Source organism: Monodelphis domestica, chromosome 4, assembly GCF_027887165.1.
Source record: "Monodelphis domestica isolate mMonDom1 chromosome 4, mMonDom1.pri, whole genome shotgun sequence".
In the NCBI taxonomy this organism is placed as follows: domain Eukaryota; kingdom Metazoa; phylum Chordata; class Mammalia; order Didelphimorphia; family Didelphidae; genus Monodelphis; species Monodelphis domestica.
In genome coordinates, this window is record NC_077230.1 from 5373316 (window position 1) to 5396073 (window position 22758).

Below are 22758 nucleotides of genomic sequence, written 5' to 3' on the forward strand. Positions count from 1 at the left end.
TCCAAGTAATTCCCCATTTGACAAATGGCCAAAGGATATTAAAAAAAGCAGTTTCCTCATGAAGAAATCAAAGCTATCAATAATCATATGAAAAAATGTTCTAAATTCTTCTTCATTAGAGAAATGAAAATTAAAACAACTCTAAAGTACTATTTAACACCTATCATATTGGTTAATAAGACAGTAAAGATCTAGTAATACCACTACTAGGCCTGTATCCCAAAGAGATCAAAAAAGGGGGAAAGGACTTACTTGTACAAAAATATTCTTAATTGTTCTTTTTGTGGTGGCAAAGACTTGGAAATTGAAGGGATATCATCAACTGGGGAATGACTGAACAAATTATGGTATGTGATGGTGATGGAATACTATTGTGCTTTAAGGAATGATGAAAAGGATATTTTAAAACTGGAATGACCTATGTGAACTGATGAGAGCGAAATGAGCTCTCATCAATTTGTTCAAAAGAACAAAATGGTGCATGAATTGGTTTTAAATGAGGCAGAGCTGCACAAAGTTGTCAACCTCACTCTCTTTCAAAGTCATCAAAGTCTAGTGGCAAAACAAAAGTCAAGATGACTTATGGCCCAGGATGCAATGGAGGAACCTGGTGTCTTAAGCTCTTAGTATTCCAAAGTGCCTGCTTCTGCACCTTTCATGGCTGTTGGAACAAACTGTTCTCGTCTGCCTATTTCACAGGGGGGATGTTTTCATATGCTTGGGGTGGATAGTACCTAGCTCACGGAAGGATTTGTGGCCTAAATTATACACAGTAACAGCAATATTGTGGAATGATCAATTGTGATACACTTCTAATCTCATAAATACAATGACCCAGGACAATTCTGAAGGACTTAAGACAAAGAATACTAAACTCCTCCAGAGAAAGAATTGTTAGTTAGAATGCAGATCAAAGCATACAATTTTTCACTTTAATTTATTTAGGTTTTTATTTTGGGATTTTGGTTTTATGAGTATTCTCTTACAAAAATGAACAATGTAGAAATATGTTTTGCATGAATACATGTACAACCAAGATTGAATTACTTGCCAGCTCCGAGAAGGGAGAGAGAGGGGAGGGAGGGAAACAATCTGGATCATATAACTTTGGAATACTTATGTAGAAATTTGTTATTACATGTAACACAAATGTAATGGAATATTAACATACTGTAAGAAAAGATGAAAATGATAACCACAAAGAAGCATGTAAAGACATGTAAACTGGTACAAGTGAGAAGTAAGCAGAGCAAGAAAACAACATATGCAAGGTCTAGAACGACATAAATGGAAAGATCAACAACAAAAAAGAAACTTGATGAGAAATTATGAAGAACAAGATTGGTCACAGATGAAATGAGAAAATTCTCCCTTATTCCTCTGTCAGGGTCCACAAGTGTGATATTGTATATGGAGTCATCTGTTTTTGCATTAATCAGTTTTATTGAACTTTTTTCTTTCTCTTTTTTTTTCTTATATATAACAAAGGCTTCCTAGAGGAGGAAGTGGGAGAAATACAGAAGTAAACCAAGGTGACATAAAAACCAAAAATAGCAATAATAATCTTATTTTAAAAAGAGTAACAAATTGAGTAAAGACGAAGAAATTCAAAAGAACTGAGTGCCAATTCAAAAAGTGTAGAAGGGGATGGAATCTGGCCCTCCTACAAACCCCCTGAGGCTGCACATAAATAAACTGAAGAGACTAAACATATGAAGAAATAAGAATTATGAAGAGATGTACAAGAGAGAAACCCATAAGAGTACACAAGTAGAAACAAAAATCTAAAAAAAAAGCTTGTATGCAAGGACTATAAGAATGCCATAATTAAGAAATTAAAAAATGAAATAAGCACTCTGAAGAAAAAACAAAAGAGAATGAATTTAGAATATAAAATAGAAAATCTTACTGAGTATAAGAAGGGAGAAATGAGAACTCAATGGCTTCAGAAAACAAAAATAAATAGTAGAAAAAAATTAAAATGTTGAAAAAATAGAAGGCATTCTTTACCTGACATTTGTTATGTGAGTTAATAAGCATTTATTAAGTGCCTACTATGTGCCAGACTCTCAGTCAAAAGTTGTGAAAAGCACTAAGAAAGGCAAGAGTCCTTGCCCTCAATGAGTTCACAATCTAATGGGAGAAAACAAACAAATATGTACAAAAAAGCAACATATGGACCAAAAAGGAAATAATTAACAGAGGAACACACTAGAATTAAGAAAGATATGGAAAGGCTTTAATGTAAGAAAATATAAAACATACCAAACGCCCTTTTTAACCTTAGTCTATATTACTCCCTTATACGAATACAGTCAGCCAAACAGTCAACAATATTTATTAAAACTCTTGCTAGGTGCCAGGAACTATACTAAGCAGTGGGGATACAAAGAAAAGCAAAAACGAGGCTTTGACCTCAAGGACTATACATTCTAATGCAGGATACAAAACTGTAAATAACTAAGTACATACAAAATATATACTGAATAGATGAAGTTAATCTTAAAAAGGAAGGCTTTGGCTTGGGGGATTCAAAGGGAAAAGTCGGCTATACTTGCCTATTAACTACCTCACAATGAATATTATTTCCTTTCTCTGCAGTTTTGCATGGGGTTATCTCCCATATTTGAAAAGTACTTCCTCCATACCACATTTTGAATCCCCATTTTCCTATTCAGTTTAAATACCATCTTCTTCAAGAGTTATTAAGTGATAGTGCCTTCCCCCAACCCCTCCTATGGTTGCCTTTTATCTTTTTTCATGTATTTTTTAAAATACAGAAAATTGTATGCTGTCTTCCCCTATTAGGATGTTAAGTTCTTTGAGAGCAAGGATTGCTTCACTAATTCTGTATCTCCAAGCATCTCCCACAGGCACCAAAATATACTAATTGAGGTTTCTTCCACTAATGTCATATACCAATATTGCCATCAAAACTTGATCTTGACCAAAGAACCGGAAAAGTCATGGCAATAAAAAGGAATCCCTATTAGATGCTCCAAAGCTGAAAAGGCTTTAGAAAAATATGGGCCTATTTATCTTCCAAAGTGACAGCCTATCAAAGTTGCCATTAGGTTGCCAGGAAAGGTAATTAATTTTTTGGCTACTGTTTCTCTTGATCATCTACTCGTTAATAAAGACAAGATTATCTATAACTATAACATCACAGATCCTTGAAATATTGGGCTATGAAGTTTGCAAAAGATTTGTCATTTACTGACTTACTATAGAAAAGAATCCACACATTGTTCTCATATTGATCCAGCCTTTTCTTTCCTTCAATTCGAATTTAACAACTACAATCACTGAAGATTTTTAAAATTTGGATCTATGAACCAATAAATGCAGGGTACTTATCAGTCACTAGTGAAAGGGAATTGGTCTGGAACTGAAAGTCTAGGAGAACTGCTTATAACATTGAGAAATGAAAGGACTTGTTCATGCCTTTGTGGCTAGTGTGTAATAGAAACAGGATTTGAACCCTTGAACTTCAAGCTCAGTTCTTTATATTGAGCTGTCTAGGGATAAAGCTGAGAATACTAAATTCCAAGGGCTAAAAAGGAAAAAAAATCCCCCCTCGAGTTTATATCCATCTAAGTCCATAGTTATGAACACTGATGTGCTTTTGGAGCACACGTTTTTGATCACAGGTTAAAAGGGCAGAACCTGATCTGTATCACTGGCCCTCTATCCCATACAGCTGATTTCCCAGACCATCAGCCTATGGTCCCTACTCAGCGCCTTTCTTAATATCCACCTGCGGAAGGGAGAAAATGTCCAAAACAAGCTGAGATGGCTTGGGAAGAGGAGAGGAGGAGTGAAGGGCCCAGGAAGATTTTATTTCCTGTCAGGCAGATAGACTGGCCTGAGCATAATGGCCTCTCCCACAATAACAAGTGGCAGAGGAACATTTGCATTTGAACACGCAAATGGGGGGCACGTATGACGGGGCGTATGGATGGAAAACGCATGTAGAAGGAACACGCAAGCCACACACAAAGACATACAGGAGGGAAATGGGGGAAGGACCAAAGGGTCAAGAAACACAGCACACATACGTGCAGGGAGGCGGGGCACCTATACATATATGAAGGGTGTGTGCAAAAACATACAAGTGAGACAACACTCGCCGCGGGAAGGCCACACGCAGCCAGCCACTTGCGCACGGACGCGCACAAGGACACACACACATACATATATACACACAAAGACACACACTCACCGGACCCGCCGCTGGCGAGCATTTGTCCGAGTCCAGAGTCAGAAGCAGATTTCGGTCCGGAGGCAGCCGTCAGCACCACGTCACTGACTCCAGAGCAGGGGAGGGCGCGGGGCGACTAGAGGAAGGAGCAGAGAAGGAGTCACGTGGATAGCGCGCAGGCGCGCCTGGCACCGCCCCAGGCCCGCTCCTACTTCCCCCCGCCTCCTCCCCCCCACCCCTGCCGCAATCCGCCCCACCCGAGAGTCCCTGCAAAGCGCCGCGGAGCAGAAAAGCTTTAGGTAGTGACTGAACCGGCTCTTTCCCCCCTCTCCGGCCTGCTGCAGTGGCACCTGCGCACACAGGTTCGGCCTAGTGATTCTGGCGCTGGCAGGAAGGGAAGCTGGTGCGTCACGATGTTGGTGCTGTAGAGAGGAGAGAAAAGGTGCCCCTGCCCTCCCCTCCCCTTCCTCCGCAGTGCCCGCGGTGCCAGGCCCCGGGGAACCCGCTTCTCCCCTCCCCCCGCCCCGGGGCCCGAAAGACCGTCCGCCTTCCGAACAGCCCAGTTCTAGAAGCGGAAGGCTCCGGGCGTGCGAGGGGCATCTGATGTGGTCAGACCCGCGCGTAGGCGGGCTGGCGGGATCCAGAAGAAACCAAGTCCCCGCAGGGCGAAGTGTTCGGCCAGGTTCCGAGGGAGATCGTGACGAGTATCGCCGCCTTGTGCTCTCTTCCCACAGGTCCCTCAGGCGGACACGATGGTTGAAAACTCCCCATCGCCACTGCCCGAAAGAGCCATCTATGGCTTCGTGCTTTTCTTGAGCTCCCAGTTTGGCTTCAGTGAGTATGCGTGCTGCCTGGCCCGAGAGGAGGCGTGGAAAGCTTCCTGTGGGGTAGCGGGACCCCGACTTGGGCAGCAAAACCAGGCGCCCTTCCCGCCTTCTTTCTCACCTTCGGGTTTGTGGTGCGGGGAAGGTCGGGAACAGAGCCTCGCTTTAACTCCTGCGATTTCACTTCTGTGATCTTGAGCAAAGGCTCAGGCTCGCTGGGCCTTCATTTCCATCTGTAGGATGAGGCACTGGGTCAGAGGCTCCCAAAGGCCCCTCCAGATATTGTCATTGGTGATCCATTGGGTCAGAGGCTCCTAAAGGCCCCTCCAGACATTGTCCTGTGTGATCCATTGGGTCAGAGGCTCCTAAAGGGCCCTCCAGACATTGTCATATGTGATCCATTGGGTCAGAGGCTCCTAAAGGGCCCTCCAGACATTGTCCTGTGTGATCCATTGGGTCAGAGGCTCCTAAAGGGCCCTCCAGACATTGTCATATGTGATCCATTGGGTCAGAGGCTCCTAAAGGGCCCTCCAGACATTGTCATGGGTGATCCATTGGGTCAGAGGCTCCCAAAGGCCCCTCCAGACATTGTCATGGGTGATCCATTGGGTCAGAGGCTCCCAAAGGCTCCTCCAGACATTGTCATGTGTGATCCATTGGGTCAGAGGCTCCCAAAGGCCCCTCCAGACATTGTCATGTGTGATCCATTGGGTCAGAGGCTCCCAAAGGCCCCTCCAGACATTGTCATATGTGATCCATTGGGTCAGAGGCTCCTAAAGGGCCCTCCAGACATTGTCATGGGTGATCCATTGGGTCAGAGGCTCCCAAAGGCCCCTCCAGACATTGTCATGGGTGATCCATTGGGTCAGAGGCTCCCAAAGGCTCCTCCAGACATTGTCATGGGTGATCCATTGGGTCAGAGGCTCCCAAAGGCCCCTCCAGACATTGTCATATGTGATCCATTGGGTCAGAGGCTCCCAAAGGCCCCTCCAGATATTGTCATTGGTGATCCATTGGGTCAGAGGCTCCTAAAGGCCCCTTCAGACATTGTCCTGTGTGATCCATTGGGTCAGAGGCTCCTAAAGGCCCCTCCAGACATTGTCATATGTGATCCATTGGGTCAGAGGCTCCCAAAGGCCCCTCCAGACATTGTCATGTGTGATCCATTGGGTCAGAGGCTCCCAAAGGCCCCTCCAGACATTGTCATATGTGATCCATTGGGTCAGAGGCTCCTAAAGGGCCCTCCAGACATTGTCATGGGTGATCCATTGGGTCAGAGGCTCCCAAAGGCCCCTCCAGACATTGTCATGGGTGATCCATTGGGTCAGAGGCTCCCAAAGGCTCCTCCAGACATTGTCATGGGTGATCCATTGGGTCAGAGGCTCCCAAAGGCCCCTCCAGACATTGTCATATGTGATCCATTGGGTCAGAGGCTCCCAAAGGCCCCTCCAGATATTGTCATTGGTGATCCATTGGGTCAGAGGCTCCTAAAGGCCCCTTCAGACATTGTCATGTGTGATCCATTGGGTCAGAGGCTCCTAAAGGCCCCTCCAGACATTGTCATATGTGATCCATTGGGTCAGAGGCTCCTAAAGGCCCCTCCAGACATTGTCATGGGTGATCCATTGGGTCAGAGGCTCCCAAAGGCCCCTCCAGACATTGTCATTGGTGATCCATTGGGTCAGAGGCTCCCAAAGGCCCCTCCAGACATTGTCATTGGTGATCCATTGGGTCAGAGGCTCCCAAAGGCTCCTCCAGACATTGTCCTGTGTGATCCATTGGGTCAGAGGCTCCCAAAGGCGCCTCCAGACATTGTCAATGGTGATCCATTGGGTCAGGCTCCCAAAGGCGCCTCCAGACATTGTCAATGGTGATCCATTGGGTCAGAGGCTCCCAAAGGCCCCTCCAGACATTGTCATGTGTAATCCATTGGGTCAGAGGCTCCTAAAGGGCCCTCCAGACATTGTCATCTGTGATCCATTGGGTCAGAGACTCCCAAAGGCCCCTCCAGACATTGTCATGTGTGATCCATTGGGTCAGAGGCTCCTAAAGGCCCCTCCAGACATTGTCATGTGTAATCCATTGGGTCAGAGGCTCCTAAAGGGCCCTCCAGACATTGTCATCTGTGATCCATTGGGTCAGAGGCTCCTAAAGGGCCCTCCAGACATTGTCATCTGTGATCCATTGGGTCAGAGGCTCCTAAAGGGCCCTCCAGACATTGTCAATGGTGATCCATTGGGTCAGGCTCCCAAAGGCGCCTCCAGACATTGTCAATGGTGATCCATTGGGTCAGAGGCTCCCAAAGGCCCCTCCAGACATTGTCCTGTGTGATCCATTGGGTCAGAGGCTCCTAAAGGCCCCTCCAGACATTGTCCTGTGTGATCCATTGGGTCAGAGGCTCCTAAAGGCTCCTCCCGACATTGTCATGGGTGATCCATTGGGTCAGAGGCTCCCAAAGGCCCCTCCAGACATTGTCATGGGTGATCCATTGGGTCAGAGGCTCCTAAAGGCCCCTCCAGACATTGTCATGGGTGATCCATTGGGTCAGAGGCTCCTAAAGGCTCCTCCCGACATTGTCATGGGTGATCCATTGGGTCAGAGGCTCCTAAAGGGCCCTCCAGACATTGTCATGTGTGATCCATTGGGTCAGAGGCTCCTAAAGGGCCCTCCAGACATTGTCATCTGTGATCCATTGGGTCAGAGGCTCCTAAAGGCCCCTCCAGACATTGTCATGTGTAATCCATTGGGTCAGAGGCTCCTAAAGGGCCCTCCAGACATTGTCATGGGTGATCCATTGGGTCAGAGGCTCCTAAAGGGCCCTCCAGACATTGTCATTGGTGATCCATTGGGTCAGAGGCTCCCAAAGGCGCCTCCAGACATTGTCCTGTGTGATCCATTGGGTCAGAGGCTCCCAAAGGCTCCTCCAGACATTGTCCTGTGTGATCCATTGGGTCAGAGGCTCCCAAAGGCGCCTCCAGACATTGTCCTGTGTGATCCATTGGGTCAGAGGCTCCCAAAGGCCCCTCCAGATATTGTCATTGGTGATCCATTGGGTCAGAGGCTCCCAAAGGCACCTCCAGACATTGTCATGTGTGATCCATTGGGTCAGAGGCTCCTAAAGGCTCCTCCAGACATTGTCCTGTGTGATCCATTGGGTCAGAGGCTCCCAAAGGCCCCTCCAGACATTGTCCTGTGTGATCCATTGGGTCAGAGGCTCCTAAAGGGCCCTCCAGACATTGTCATGTGTGATCCATTGGGTCAGAGGCTCCTAAAGGCTCCTCCCGACATTGTCATGGGTGATCCATTGGGTCAGAGGCTCCCAAAGGCCCCTCCAGACATTGTCATGGGTGATCCATTGGGTCAGAGGCTCCTAAAGGCCCCTCCAGACATTGTCATGGGTGATCCATTGGGTCAGAGGCTCCTAAAGGCTCCTCCCGACATTGTCATGGGTGATCCATTGGGTCAGAGGCTCCTAAAGGGCCCTCCAGACATTGTCATGTGTGATCCATTGGGTCAGAGGCTCCCAAAGGCGCCTCCAGACATTGTCATGTGTGATCCATTGGGTCAGAGGCTCCTAAAGGGCCCTCCAGACATTGTCCTGTGTGATCCATTGGGTCAGAGGCTCCTAAAGGCTCCTCCAGACATTGTCAATGGTGATCCCAGCATCAGAGTGTTAAAAACAGAATTTTTTTTTTAATATTCCTTTACCTACCACAAGAGGTTATTTAGATCCCTGGTTAGAGGCCTGGCCCAGAACTTGTGAGGATCAGGGTAATGATCCTGCCTCGGACACACACTGGCTGAGCAAGTGTGGAAGCTTCTCTCAAATAACTCCGGGTAACTCAGTAAGATAAGCTGATCTGAATCAGTAGAGTATAGATAATTTACAAATAGAATTCCCCACACTGATAAAGTCGTGTCTGGACCTGATGATAATAATATTATTTATAAAAGCTACATTGCTGGCCTTTTCATAAACATGTAAATTCAGCAAAGCCAACCACAACTTTTCTAGAAAGTGTTTGAAATTGGGTGTTTTTCCTTTTTTTCTAAGAAGGCTGGTGATATCACAGGGTGATGTCTTGATTTGTGCATGGGTTGGTTTTAAATGAGGCAGAGCTGCACAAAGTTGTCAGCCTCACCCTCTTTCAAAGTCATCAAAGTCTAGTGGCAAAACAAAAGTCAAGATGACTTACGGCCCAGGGTGCAACGGAGGAACCTGGTGTCTTAAGCTCTTATTCTCCAAAGTGCCTGCTTCTGCCCCTTTCGTGGCTGTTGGAACAAATTGATCTCGTCTGCCTTGTTCACAGGGGGGATGTTTTCATATGCTTGGGGTAGACAGCACCTAGCTCACGGAAGGATTTGTGGCCCATCAGTTTTCCTCAACCTGGTTAAGCCTATCTGTCAAGATAATTCACCAGCATGTGGCTGCTGTACATACTACAGCTTCCTGGAGCCACAAGGGAGAGTTGAGTACCAGGTGAACACCAAAGATGAATGAGCAGCCCTGAAAAGTTTGCTAAACCCTCACACCCGAGATGCTCGTCCTCCTTGAATACCCATACACCCCATTTGAAATGTGATTTATGGAGTGCTCTGGCCTGCACCTGAAAGTCTGAAATATGAACAGTTGCACAGCATTAACTGTGTGCTGTCCAGAGGGGGCACTGGGGCTCACCTCCTCCGATATCCCATTCCAAAGGAATACAGTTCTTTAGGCCATTGTCATTTTGGTTAACTCTACAACTGGAATATAATTAGAAGAGGATGCTTTAAGTCTCAAGTTTTAGAATCATAAGATATAGTTAATTAGGGAATCTGATTAATTTGGTGAGTTCTTCCTGCAACTTGATAAAATTATGGTAGTAGAGAAATTGGAAGGACACATCCATGAGGAATGACTTTCCTCACTATTCTCTTGGAAGTTCCTGATGATTGAGACTCAGGAGATGGAATTTTGTCAGAAAACCTTTCGTCAAAAAACAAAGTGAGATACTAGACCAATGTATGTTCTTACTCTTCCAGACGCTGTTTCGCTTCTTTCACAGTGTAGCAAGGGGGAAAGAAGAAATTTCTCCCTTTTTCCAACCCCTTTCCACTCCCAACCTACCAGAGCAGTTGATGAGAATTTACAGCTGAAGCAAATGGCCTCGGTAGATCTTTTTGCACACAGATAGAGAAGGTAGTTCATGGGATATGTTCATGAATCCCAACTACTAGGGTTTCTTTTGCAATTGTTTGAGTTTTATTTTATGCATTTAAATACATTTATCTCAGAAGTGGTCCAGAAGCTTCACCAGGTTGCCAAAAGACACACCAGAAAGGTTAAGAGCTTCTATTCTAAGAAGAAAGATTTCCTAGTAAAGAATTACTCCTTGGAAAAAGGAGAGGGACATTTAAGTCTTCTTTCATTTCTTTTTACATTTGTTTATTTTCATTTTTTCTTTCCAAATAATTACCCACAGAGAAACTCTCAAAGCCAACGTTCTCCAGACTCAGAATCATAGATGGAGGATTAGAAGGGGCCTCAGGGACCATCTACTTCACCACTCTCATTTTACAGATGAAGAACCTGAGACTGAGAAGGGTTAAGTGACTTTCCAAAGATCATATAGTTAATAAGTACCATCATATGAATCCAGGTACTCTGACTAGTCAGTTAGTCAGAAAACATCTGGTACTACATTTGCCTCAGGCAGTATCTCTAGCCTCCTTTAGGGAGTGAAGTGGAACCCTGTACTCAAAGATGAACATTTTTATACCTGGCCATGTTCTTCAGCTCTCAGGAATTCTGACTCCTATAGGTCATCATCCAAACTCCATTCCATGCCCTCTATCTCCTGATTCCTTATTCCCGTCTTTCTCAACCCTTCCACCACAAAATTGTAGCCAGACACTATTCAGCCCTTTCATGGTGCCCTCTGGAATGCCAGTTCCTTAAACAACAAACTTCCCTTCATCCTAAATCTTTTCCTCTCACTCACTTCTGTCTACTAGTTATTTCTCAAACCTAGCTCTCCTCTGATGACTCACCTTTTGAGGACTGCCCTTTGCTCACTGATCAAGGTAAGGGAGTTGCTATAGTCTGCCCTCCTTATTGCCACTTCCAGATTCTCCCCCTTCCTCCCGATTTGATTTGAGGTTCCTGCTATTCGGTACAAATCCTAGTAGCAGTTGTCTCTCGAACCCCACCCTTCCCTTTCTTCCTCGATTTTATTTCGCCTGGCTCACAGTTTTTCTCCTCAGCTCCAGCCCTCACACTAGGGGACTTCAACATGTGTTTTGAATCTTCCCCCAATTACCTTAACCACTCAGTTCTTCGAGCTATTTACTTGTCAAGAGCTGTTTATCTACCTCACCCCAACCATACAAAGACAGTCGTCATACACTTAATCTGACCATCTCCTATTAAACATCTATGCTATCCACATCTAGAGAAAGAACAATGGGAGGAGAAACGCAAAAGAAAAACGCGATTTATCACTTGGTTATATTGGTCTGTGATTTGGGGTTGTGGTTTTTTAAAGACTGCTCTATTACAAATATGAATAATATGCACCTAGGTTTGGAGTAATAAAACATGTATAAACCAGTGGAATTGCTTGTCAGCTCCAGGAGGGGGAAGGAAGAAGGGAGGAGGAGAACAGCAATCATGTAACCATAGGAAAATATTCTAAAAAAACTTTTTAAAATAAAAATTAAAAAACAACATCAATTCTTTGCTAAAAATAAATTCTTTAATCCCCTTATCTGACCATAATCCACTGGCTTTTCTCCTCTCCCTCTATTTTCCCTTACAAAACCCCAGTCTGTACGGTGATCTTTACTCTTTTGACCCCTCATTTGTCTCCCAGACCATGACCCCTGCACTAGCTACTCTCCTCTTCTTGTCTTGACCCCATGCTGAACCAATTTAACACAACTCTGTTCTCTTATCTTGAATCTCTAGCCCCTTTATCATACCGTTGATTCCACCCAGGCAAGCCTCAGCCTTGGATCGTTCTCATCCTTCACTCCCTTTGCTGCTACGGAACAAAGATGGAAAAAGTCATGATTAGGTCCACTAGAAGTTTGTTTCACAACCTCAGTAAGTCCCTTGCTACGCTAAGCACTCTTTCTGTACCTACCTTATTAGCTCAGTATCCCATTCTCTGTGGCAGTTCTTCTACACCTTTTCATATCTTCTCAAACCTCTCATGCCTACCTGCGCCCCCACATCCATTCTCTGCGGTAAGAACCTCGCCTTGTGTTTTCAGGAAAAAATTGAAGTCATTTGCTCTGAGTTCCCTCTTTTGCCCTCTTCATTTCCTATCACCTCTAGGCCTTCTGGTACTATCTTCTTCACGAGATGAAATAATCTTGCTCTTTACCAACCCTAACCCCTCTATTTGCTCAGGTTATCCCGCCCTCTGTCCTTCAGTAGATTGCCTTCTCCATCATCCTCACTCATTGTCCATCTTTTCCTGTCTACTGACTCATTCCCTGCTGGTTATCAGCATATGTGTATCTCCCCCAACCTGAAAAACCCTCCCTAGATCCTTCCAGCCCTGCTAGGATGCTGTATGTCTTCTGCCAGTCCAGAGCATCCTCCATTCAGCCACCAGTGTCAGCCCCACCCACTAAAAACTCCAATGGCTCTCTGTGGCCTCCAGGATCTTTTCTGTCTTCCAGAGCCCTGGTGATCTTCACCCTCCCCTTTCAGTCTTCTTACACTATTCCCAGCCCCACACTTCTCCATTCGGTGGCTGTTCCTCCAACAACCTGCTCCAGGCGTTTTCTCTTGTCCCTCGTTCCGGGGATCCTTTCCCTCCTCACCTCCATCTGCTCGCTCCCCTGGCTGCCTTTAACTCCTAAAGTCCTGTGTTCTACAGGTAGTCTCTCCCAAACCCTCTTCATTCTAATACTTTCCTTCTCTGCGTTCTTCTTCCTGTTTACCCCGTATATAGCTTGTTGTATGTTGGATGGTGTTTGGCCTCCTCCCATTCGATGGTGAGCTCCTGGAGGGCAGAGTATCTTTTGCCTATCTTTATCCTGTTTTTAGCACAGTTGAGGCTCGACATCAGACCATTTTAGCAAAAAGTGGGAGTCTCCTCGTGATGGGAGACGGCCTTTTGGGGCAAATGGATCGCCCCCTCTGGCCTCTTACCTTTTCCTTTCAAGGGAGATGCCTAGCCAGAGACAGGGCCCTCCCACTATGTTATAGTGCTTCCTTAGGAAAGCCCCTTTTGGGGACTGAGAAGTAAATTCTAGTATCACGTGAGTGTAAGGGTGGAGAAAGCGCTGGGAAAGCTGAGGGGGATGGTTATTGTGCCAGGGAACTGCAGGGAGTGACTCTCCCCGTCCCCTTCCCTACTACCAAAGTTGCATTCTCTTCCATGGTGCGCATAGCTTGTATTTGGCCATCTTGTCAGAAGGAATAGTTGGGCCGAGGGGGGCGGAGGGCAGCTGGCTGGCTCCGTGGATGGAGAGCCAGGCCTAGAGCTGGGAGGTCCTGGGTTCAGATCTGGCCTCAGACACTTCCTAGGCTGCGTAATTTTTCCTGACCACAGGTCCGTGAATGATGAGCAAGATGTACAAGCCATAAAGAAAGAGGTTTATTGTGGGGGGCCGGGCCCCTGGTCATGCCCAGAGGACCCTGAGCACTGTGAGAGACCTTCCTTTATACCCCAAAGCACTAGACAACGTTTATAGCAGCACAAAATAGTCACAGCCCTCAAAGAACAGAGACACCCAGAAGCGGTGTTCATTGCTTAGGTCAGCTGGGAAGCACCCCTTATCTGTCCTAGGTTGGGTCGATTTCTCTCTTCACACCTTGGTAGGCCTCTAATGCTCTCCCACCTCACCCCTCTGCTTCCTTCAAAACTCTGCTCAAGCGACGCTTCCTAAATGAACCCTTTCCTGACCCTCCTAGCTGTTAGCTTCCTCCTCCACAAGACAGCGACATAGTTGCTGATTTGTGTACACGTGATCTCCCTCGGGCGCGGTAAGCTCCCTGAAGTAGGGGCTGTCGTTTTTGTCCTTCTCTTTTGTCTGGCTCATGGTAGAAGCTCGAGTAATGCCTTTTGGTTGGTTGTCCGTGTGACCATGGGCCGGTCGCTTCACCTCTCGGTATCCTAGGCAACACGCAGAAGACTTTGCAGCACAGATCCTAACCAAGAAAGGAATAGAAGTTGCCCACAAGCAACAGTAACACTCACTAACATTTCAAAGCGTAGAAATAATGATCAAAGGAGCTTAGAGGGAAATCAGTGCTTTCCCTTTAGTGTTGTGCCAGTCGGCAGTTTCACGTTATAGTACGATCATTTAAACCCTACCTAAATTGTTCACTGGCTCTGCCAAAAATAAGTTGGGAAAACCATTATAGTAGACAATTGGAAATTATTATGTAAATAAGTGATTAGTACAATTGTGATTGTTGCCTATGTTGAGGCAACCGCATCAAATATTTAATGGGTTTTAACCCGTTCAGCTGACAATATTAATACATATTTTTAAACTATACGTTTGTTACAGAAAAAACATATTCTGAGTAAACCTTATAATGTAATTGAGTACAGAAAGGGATCTAGAAGACAGTGCTAGTGATATAGAGAAGAAATTGTTAAAAAAATAAAGAAATGTAAAAATCTCGCCTAATTTCCAGAGGTGTTCTTGCCTTCAACATGTTATTTGGCCCTATTGTTTCACTAATAAACGTTGGATTTGCTAGTAAGTAGGTTCTGAAGAATTCTAGTAATAATTGCACTTCTCTGTTTTTGTTCAGTAAAGTAAGTTTCCTATCTTTTCAGTGCCGTTTTACAAAAGTTGCTGGGGTTTCCTCTCAGCACAAAACCGAGCCCCAGCTGACTGGTTCGTCAACAAGAAGTCGATACTATTTAGTAGGTGCTAAGGCTGAGCGGTTTTCACGTGGACCCAGACCTTCTACTTTTCACAGTTCTGACCTCTTTTTTCCCTCTAGCTAGTATGGAATTAGGGTTGAAAGCTTTCTGGAATGTCGAGTCCCTTTCTGCAATTCCTCGTCATTGTTCACGGTGTGTAGCGCCCTGGGCTACGAGCCCCATCCTACAGCATGGATTAGTCACGTTCCTCCATAGGCATGCTGCCAGGTCTTTGTTAATCTTCTCTTTATTCCAACCGATAGATACAAGCCGCTCTAGGTAATAACTTGGAGTCCCGGGAGCCAAGAGACTAGGGGGGGGAATATACAGTCTGTATCAATCCCTCTAGTTCAAGACCTGTTGATAAGTGCCCAGAAGACAAGGGCCCACCCACTACAGAGACGTCCTCCTTGTAAAGACTTCAGAGGACGGAAAGATCATTTTTAGCTTTCATAATTAAAGACGTCTTATTAAGATCTCGAGCCAGACTTTAAATAATAGACAGAATATGTGCTTTATTAATACCATTTTTCCATTTGTTTGTCTTCTGTACAGTGCTATATCTTGTATGGGCCTTTATTCCTGAGACTTGGTTAAACTCCATAGGACTGACATACTGGCCACAAAAGTAAGTTGGAAACATAGCCTTCGTAACATTAGATGAATTTTGCTGCCATCTGATCGGCTTTTGGTTTTCTTAAAAAATCCAAACACTGATATTTCTCTTGAATGACTCTTTAGTACTCGTAAATGTTAGTACAGCATGAAAATTCTACCCAGATGACTTCAGCACCAGGGGTTAACAGAGGTGGCTTTGGGGACTTTGAGAATTGTAACTCTTAAAAATATGTCTTATTTACTTTAATATTCTGTTCTACAGGTACTGGGCAGTTGCTTTGCCAGTCTACCTCCTCATTACTATAGTAATTACTTACATATTGATATTTGGAATTAACATGGTGAATACTTCTCGACTGGACTCTGTTCATACAGTCACAGGTAAAATACATAATGCTTAGAACAGATCATCTTTTTTAAAATTTAGCAAAGAATTGAAAAATATAAATATAGCAAGGCACTTCAGCAATACAGTAGGTAAGAGTCCTGGACTTGGAATCGAGAAGACCTGAGTTCAAATCCCTCCATATGCTTCCTAGCTATATGACTGAACAAGTCGCTTAACTTCTTTCAGCCTCAATTTCTTCATCTGTAAAATGAGATTAATAATAGTAATAATAATAATAGTACCTACCTCACAAGGTGGTGGTGAAGATCAAATGAAATAGCATATATACAATGCTTTGCAAACTTTAAATCACTCAATGGTGTCTATTATTATTATATATTGACTTATTTAATATAAGTTATTATATTATTGAAATTGTTTGAGTGAAGAAAATGTCATGTTTGAACAATGAGGCATGTTTCTATCATTTTGTTCCAATAATAATAATTATACCCATCCTGTATTTGAATAGCTTTGTATAATTTGCAGTGGGCTTATTCATGCATTACTTCATCTGATCTTGAATAATTACCCTCTGGAGTAAATAGGACAGGTGTGATTATCCCCTCTTTTCTGGATAAGGAAACTGAGGTTAAAAGATGTTAAGGTAATTTGCACAGAATCTTAGAGTTGACGGGGACCTCAGTAGGCATCTCGTCTAACCCATACTTGAATGAGAATCCCCACTGCAAAATGCCCAAGTGGTCATTCAACCAAGAATTTCAGTAGAGATCTCACCACCTCTGGAGGCGACCCATTCCACTTTAATTATTTGTACTATTTTCTTAAGATCAGACCTCAAATGGGCCTTTTATCATTTCAGCTTATCATTCCCAGTCCTGTCTTCTGGGAACAAATCTCCTTTCCATGATGGGCCTTCAGGCCTTTTGACTCTCATTCCAGGGGTCTTTCCACTATGCCATACAAAATCTAAAAAGCCAGGTCCGTTCACAGTTAGAAATTTGGTAGAGAAAAATAGGCTTCCTGCTTTCGTTTTGGGAATGTCGATTGATTCTTTCTCATAAGAATATATTTTGTTTGTTGTTTTCTGGTCATTTTCTTTTGTCTCCAACTTCTCATGAGCCTCGTTGGAGTTTTTTTGGCAGATGCATGGAATGGCTTGCAATTTCCTTCTCCAGTTCATTTTCAGATAGGAAACGGAGGTAAATAGGGTTAAGTAACCTCGTCACACAGCCAGATTTTCGCTCAGGAAGATGAGTCTGACGCCAGACCCGGCACTCTATTCTCGGAACCACCTAGCAGCCCTATAAGAACACACACCTTCTAGAAATCATTTTTAGATGATCTGCCACGACAACCTTCCCGGCCATGCTCCCATAACAATGGCTCTGAGGCAAAATGGATCACAAAGGCTCGCATAAATAATAGTGCCAGAAAACCATCCCGGGGGGCCAGTGACTTCAGGAAGCCTAGCCCTGCGATCAGGTCTGCTCATGGGAGAAGTGCTCTTCCTGAGGGAAAAGAGCATTCCTACACTTGTGACGAAATGTTGGTTTTTAGCAAGCTACTTAGGGAGAAATGAATGTATTTTTTCTACCATTTACATTTTATTTTCATGTTTGAGATGTGTTTAAAGAGCATGTTTAAGCCTTTATTCCTAAATATGTTAACTATCGTATTTTGATGACTACGGTTGAGGTCGGTTATTTCCCTTTTACCTATTGTTCAGGGTTGTTGGTCTCCATTCCTATCAAAGCCTGTGATCTAGATTATTCATTCCCAGCCCGGTCAGAGCACAAGAACTCCTTTTAATTTCTAAATGTACAGACTGGCCCAAAGGGCAGGGGTGGCCCTCTGAAAGAAGAAGGTGTTAAGCAGAGGAGGGGAGGGGATGAGCTCCCCGTAGGAGGAGGCCCACCGAGAGCCCTGTAGGAAACAAGAGAAGCGGATTGTGTTATGACAATGTATACATCCATTTGAAAAAGAGAAGCGGCTGTGTGCGTGTGGCTTGCTCGGCCTGTGGGTGCACAATCAGGACTGCAGTGCCCATCCTCCGGGCCTGCAGTCACTTGGACCTTTTCCCAGAACTCTCTGCTGCCGCCAGAGGGCTCTGGCTCACAGACACAGGCTGACGGAAGGCGTGTTCTTTCTCGCTTTTTAACAGATAACTATGCCAAAAATCAGCCCCAGAAGAAATCTCAAGAAAAAGCTGTGCTCGCCTTAAAAGATATCCCGATTAGTGAAGTAAACCAGATGTTCTTCATTGCTGCCAGAGGACTTTATCCTCAGAGCTGAAGGCTCGCAGAGAACATCTCAACCCCAAGCATTCGTTTCCAAGTTGTGACTGCTGACCTTTTCCCCTGAAATACATTGTATTCATCGAGAAGGGGGCAGATCCAGCGGAGCGGACAGAGGCCTGGCCTTGGGTCCAGGAAAGCCTGGGCTCAAGCCTCCCTTCTGACATAGGAGTTCTATGACCCAGACTAATCACTTAACCTTTGCATGCTGCGTTGAACTCTAAAACGACTGCGGAGAGGAACTGGGAAGCCCAAGGGGAAGCAGCAGTGGCCGGCGGGGAATGTTGCCGGGAAACTGCTGAAGGCAGAAGCCGACTGGCTGAACCACGGACCTGGTGGTTCTGCTGGTGGTCGTGTACCAGGGAACGAGGAGCTCGTTTCTCTGTTGGCCTCGGATCATCTCTCTGGACCTCGCAGTCATTCCTCTCCGTTTGAACTCTGTCTCCACGTCCTCCAACCGGTAGCGTAGGGAATCCTCATCCCTCGGCCCCCCATTCTCCACCTTTCCTGCCTTCCCCAACTAAACCCTTCCTTAGGATAGAAGGGAAAGATTTTCATGAGACACGGCCAACTCACCCTGATAGAGGAGGAAGAAGACGACGAGGGGGAGGGAGGCTGAAGAGGGCGGAAACGGGAGGAAGGCGGTATGGAGGGAGGAGAAGATAACTGCCTGATCTGTTAGTCATCAAGTAACCATCAAATATCCCCCCTCATTATTATCTGTTACACTGTATACTACAGAGAAGGTGCAAATAGAGTTTCCTTGTCTGGGGGAAGGAAGAGGGGGCAGGGTGTCCCCATTTCAATTTAATAATGGGTCCAGTCCCCGTCCCTGTCAGATTTTTCTGGGAAGATGTTTCAAGTATTGATGAATGGAAGAAATAAAATACTGTATGTCCTATATTCTGGCAAAGAACCTAATAAAACATTAAAGTTGTAGTTAATGAATAAGTTAGGTCCTTTCTCATTTGCTTAGTGGGCTAAGTGTTCAAACTCCTTGCCACAGAATAGATTGCATCTGATTGAGTTCAACAAATAATGACTAAATAATATTCAAGACACTGTGATAAGGGTGCAACTGAGTGGCTCAGTGAATTGAGAGCCAGGCCTAGAGCTGGGAGGTCCTGGGTTTGAATCTGGCCTCAGACTTCCCAACTGTGTGACCCTGGGCAAGTCACTTGACCCCCATGGCCTAGCCCTGACCACTCTTCTGCCTTGGAACCAATACACAGTATGGCTTCCAAGATGGAAGGTGGGGGTTTAAAAAAAAAGACCCTGTGATTGGTTTTAGAAGTATAAAGACAAAAACAAAATCTACCTTCAAGGAGCTGATATTCTTTTGAGTGGATATGACACATATACATGTAATATAGTTCCTATCTGAAAGAAGAAGGTATTAAGCAATGGGGGGGAGGGGGAAGCTATTTTCCCCATAGGAGGTGACCTCCCTAGAGCCCTTTAGGAAACAAAGGATTTTAAGGTTAGGGAGTGCATGAGGACAACTTGTACGAAGGCATGGTGACTGATGGCATCTGGAATTCTGAGGAACAAGTGGAAAGACCAGTTGAGCCAAAGGAACACAAGAAGGGTATTAATAAAAAATAAGTGTGGGAAGTAGAGAGCTTTAAATGCCTGGCTAAGGAGTTTGTATTTTATCCTAAGAGTCATAAGAAGCCACTGATGGTCCTTGTGCCTTAGGGAGATAGATGTGATATATAAGTGGAGGCTATATTGGAGGAAGAGACTGACAACCAAGAATCCATTTAGGAAGCTGTTAAATTGGTACAGATGAGAGATGATGCAAGAGATGTGTGGAGGGAACTAGACTAAGAAACTGACTGGATGTGGTAACTCAAGAGGATTCTGAAAGTCAGAACTTGAGTGAATTATTGGTGGTACTTAAAAAAAAAAACCAAGAAGGGTAGGATTAGGGATAAAAAAAGAACTTGTGATACTTCCCCTTGTTCTCAACTTAATTCAGTGTACCCTAATCTTTTCTCTACAAATAATTTTCTTCTGTTTTGAAATGCCTCTGCATTCCTTACTCTTCTTTCCAAAGTAGCATATCAATTCACCTCTCCTTAATAGGCAGTTGAGAAGCTGGAACTCATAGAAAGAATACTATCCACATCCATAGAAAAAACTGTGGGAAACCTAGCAGATTGGCTAATATGACAGCAAAGGAAAGTAATAACTTGGAGGGGATGTGGCAAAATTGGTACACATGCATTGCTTGTGGAGTTGTGAATTGATCCAACCCTTCTGGAAAGCAATTTGGAACTATGCCCAAAGGGCTTTAAAAGACTGCCTGCTCTTTGATCCAGCCATACCACTACTGGGTTTTTACCCAGAGAAATAATATGGAAAAATACATGTACAAAAATATTTATAGTCACACTTTCCTCAGCTCAATGATGAAAAGTAGGTCAACACCCTGATGTTTTTTACAGATCTCTCTTCATATTAATGAACTGAACTTGAAGTTACAAGGTTTTGGCAAAAGTATTGACATTATGTTTGGATACATAAAAGCTCTTGAAAGTGAACTTAAAATTTTCAAGCGAGATGTAGAAACTAAAACTTGTAAGTATTTTCCTGGAGTAACAAAGTATTTTGAGAAGGCCAGTGCAGCTGTACAAAATGAAATGGAACCCTTGCCATATATATTAGATGGTTTCTTTACTGTTTTTTTTTTTATGGTAATTGGAGGTGCTGGGCAAACACACTGAGAAATAAGAAATAAGACAGAATTCTTTCCGTCCTCCTCCCCCCACCCCCCCCCACCCCCCAACAACTTCTGCTGTCTTTTTTCTTTTGGAATCTAACTGGGATCAGAATGGGTAAGTTGACTGAAATTTTAACACATAACTCACTCTCTAAAATACCAGAAACAGATTTATTTTAAGGAAGGAGGGGTAAAAGGAATTTGGATAGGAGAGAGGGAATTCAGGATTTCCCTAATCTATTATAAGTCTTAAGATGAATAAGGAAAGTTGTATAGTCTTTAAGAGGGATATTATTAACAACTTTCAAAGGTCTTCAGATTCAAGCTCCAAGACTATCAGAGAGAAAGGCAGAGAAAATCTCTTTTAGCTCTTTCTCCACGGTCCCAGGAAAAAGAGTGACCAAGAAGCAGTTTTTGTCTCCTTGTTCAACTGCATTCTCTAGGTCACCTTCTTCTCTGGAATTTTCCTTGATGGATAAATCTTCAAGCTTCCATTCATTGCATCTGCTTTTCCAGGTTTTCTGTAGCATTAATCTCTTATACATATAAAGTACTAGCATGTTTTAGACTCATTACTTGACCAGGTCAGTGATAGAACAGCCTAGAACAGCCTTTAATATAATTAAAATGACAATCCTAGCTAAACTAATCTACCTCTCCAATGTCATCCCAATTAAGTTACCAAAAAATTTATTTTCTTTAGAAAAATAATTTAAAGATTTCAGAAGATTCAGCTTAGAACAGACCATGAAAATAATTAAGGAACCTGATGATACTTAGTCTAAGTATCTAAGTCTACAGTAGTTTGGAATGAAATGGTTTCCAGTGGATGCAGATTGATGATTTGGAGATGCAACTTGCAGAATTTCAAGACAGCATCTAGGCTCAGGTGTTGTTGACTTGAGGTCAAAGCTTGAGAATCTGGAAAGATGCCACTTGGAGAATCAATTTGGAGTGTCTGGAACCAATTACCAGACACTTTTAGCACCCTGAAAAATTGGCTTTACTCATAATTTTTCTCTCTACATACTTTTGTGAGACTGTATTCTCAGTATTAATCAAAACCAACAAAAGAAAACAGATTGACAGATAGAGTTGGTAGTACCTGCTTGGGCTTGAAGTATACAAAATACCGACCTTCAATTGAAGATTTAGCCAATGAAATTCAGCAACAAAAAGTACTAATAGGCAGGTTAGTTAAAGAATTCCCCCTCCCCCTTACTTATCTTAGTTCATGGCACCCCGTACAAGTTAAATAATATCAAGACCAACAAAAGAAACCGCCTGACAGATGAACAAAGAAGTCACTAAGCAGGTAAGTTAAATAATTAGTTTTTAGTTTAATAGTTATATATTACAATTATACATTTGTTAGTTAAACTATAAATATTGCAAAATTATGGGTTTTTTTCTTGAAGTGACATACCACCCAAGTTATGCTCCGTTTTTTGGCAAATTTTGATACACCAAGCTCAAAAGGTTGCCCATCACTGTCCTATACAAAGAATAACACAGAGTGAGTAAATGATTTAAATATAAAGAGGGAAAACATAAACAAATTAAGTGAACATTGTGAACTTTAGATTTATTCCACCCTGCTTTGTCTAACAAAACAGGAATGTCTACACCCCTACTTAAGGATTAAGTATTGAGGAGGATGGCCTATAATAGACATGTGCTAGCAAATGACAAGTCAGAAACAACTGACAGACCCCTAGGCTGCCCTAAGTCAAGCTCAAGTTACCATTGGTACATGTGAGATGCAGGAAGTGATGTAAAAATGGTCTATATATTTTGCGTCACTTCCTGTCTCCGGCCTCTTTCCGCAGAGAGGTGGCTCTGTCAGCAGTGTGCTGAGCATCTTGG

General features: G+C 43.9%; 2 protein-coding genes across 15 annotated transcripts in view; one reads left to right on the forward strand and one right to left on the reverse strand.

Moving 5' to 3' along the window:
- TTC3 (tetratricopeptide repeat domain 3) overlaps nucleotides 1-4390 on the reverse strand; it is a 193218-nt gene extending 188828 nt beyond the window's left edge. For 7 of the 10 annotated variants that reach the window (XM_056797083.1, XM_056797082.1, XM_056797081.1 and 4 more), the window contains exon 1: nucleotides 4223-4390. In XM_056797083.1, the coding sequence (XP_056653061.1) occupies nucleotides 4223-4244 (22 nt within the window). In that variant the 5' untranslated portion in view covers nucleotides 4245-4390. The remainder of the gene's footprint in view (nucleotides 1-4222) is intronic. The other 3 variants (XR_008911745.1, XM_056797079.1, XM_056797078.1) reach the window with 1 other exon arrangement.
- Nucleotides 4319-19115, forward strand: PIGP (phosphatidylinositol glycan anchor biosynthesis class P). Of its 5 annotated transcripts, none has more exons than XM_007493116.2 (5): nucleotides 4319-4643; nucleotides 4936-5035; nucleotides 15459-15531; nucleotides 15784-15902; nucleotides 18035-19115. In XM_007493116.2, the coding sequence occupies exons 2-5, from the start codon at nucleotides 4954-4956 to the stop codon at nucleotides 18163-18165; spliced, it is 405 nt and encodes a 134-aa protein (XP_007493178.1). In that variant the 5' UTR covers nucleotides 4319-4643; nucleotides 4936-4953; the 3' UTR covers nucleotides 18166-19115. The 5 variants fall into 5 exon arrangements, with proteins under 5 accessions (XP_007493178.1, XP_007493181.1, XP_007493179.1 ...); XM_007493119.2 differs by having other exon boundaries at nucleotides 4319-4500; XM_007493117.3 differs by having other exon boundaries at nucleotides 4352-4604.
- The last annotated feature ends 3643 nt before the right edge of the window (nucleotides 19116-22758 follow it).

Bases quoted from the DNA above. Each gene is read 5' to 3' on its own strand.
- PIGP (XM_007493116.2), top strand. From the start codon at position 4,954: ATGGTTGAAAACTCCCCATCGCCACTGCCCGAAAGAGCCATCTATGGC. The intron at 5,036-15,458 runs GTGAGTATGCGT...TCTTCTGTACAG, and splicing joins GAGCTCCCAGTTTGGCTTCA to TGCTATATCTTGTATGGGCC. The intron at 15,532-15,783 runs GTAAGTTGGAAA...TCTGTTCTACAG, and splicing joins CTGACATACTGGCCACAAAA to GTACTGGGCAGTTGCTTTGC.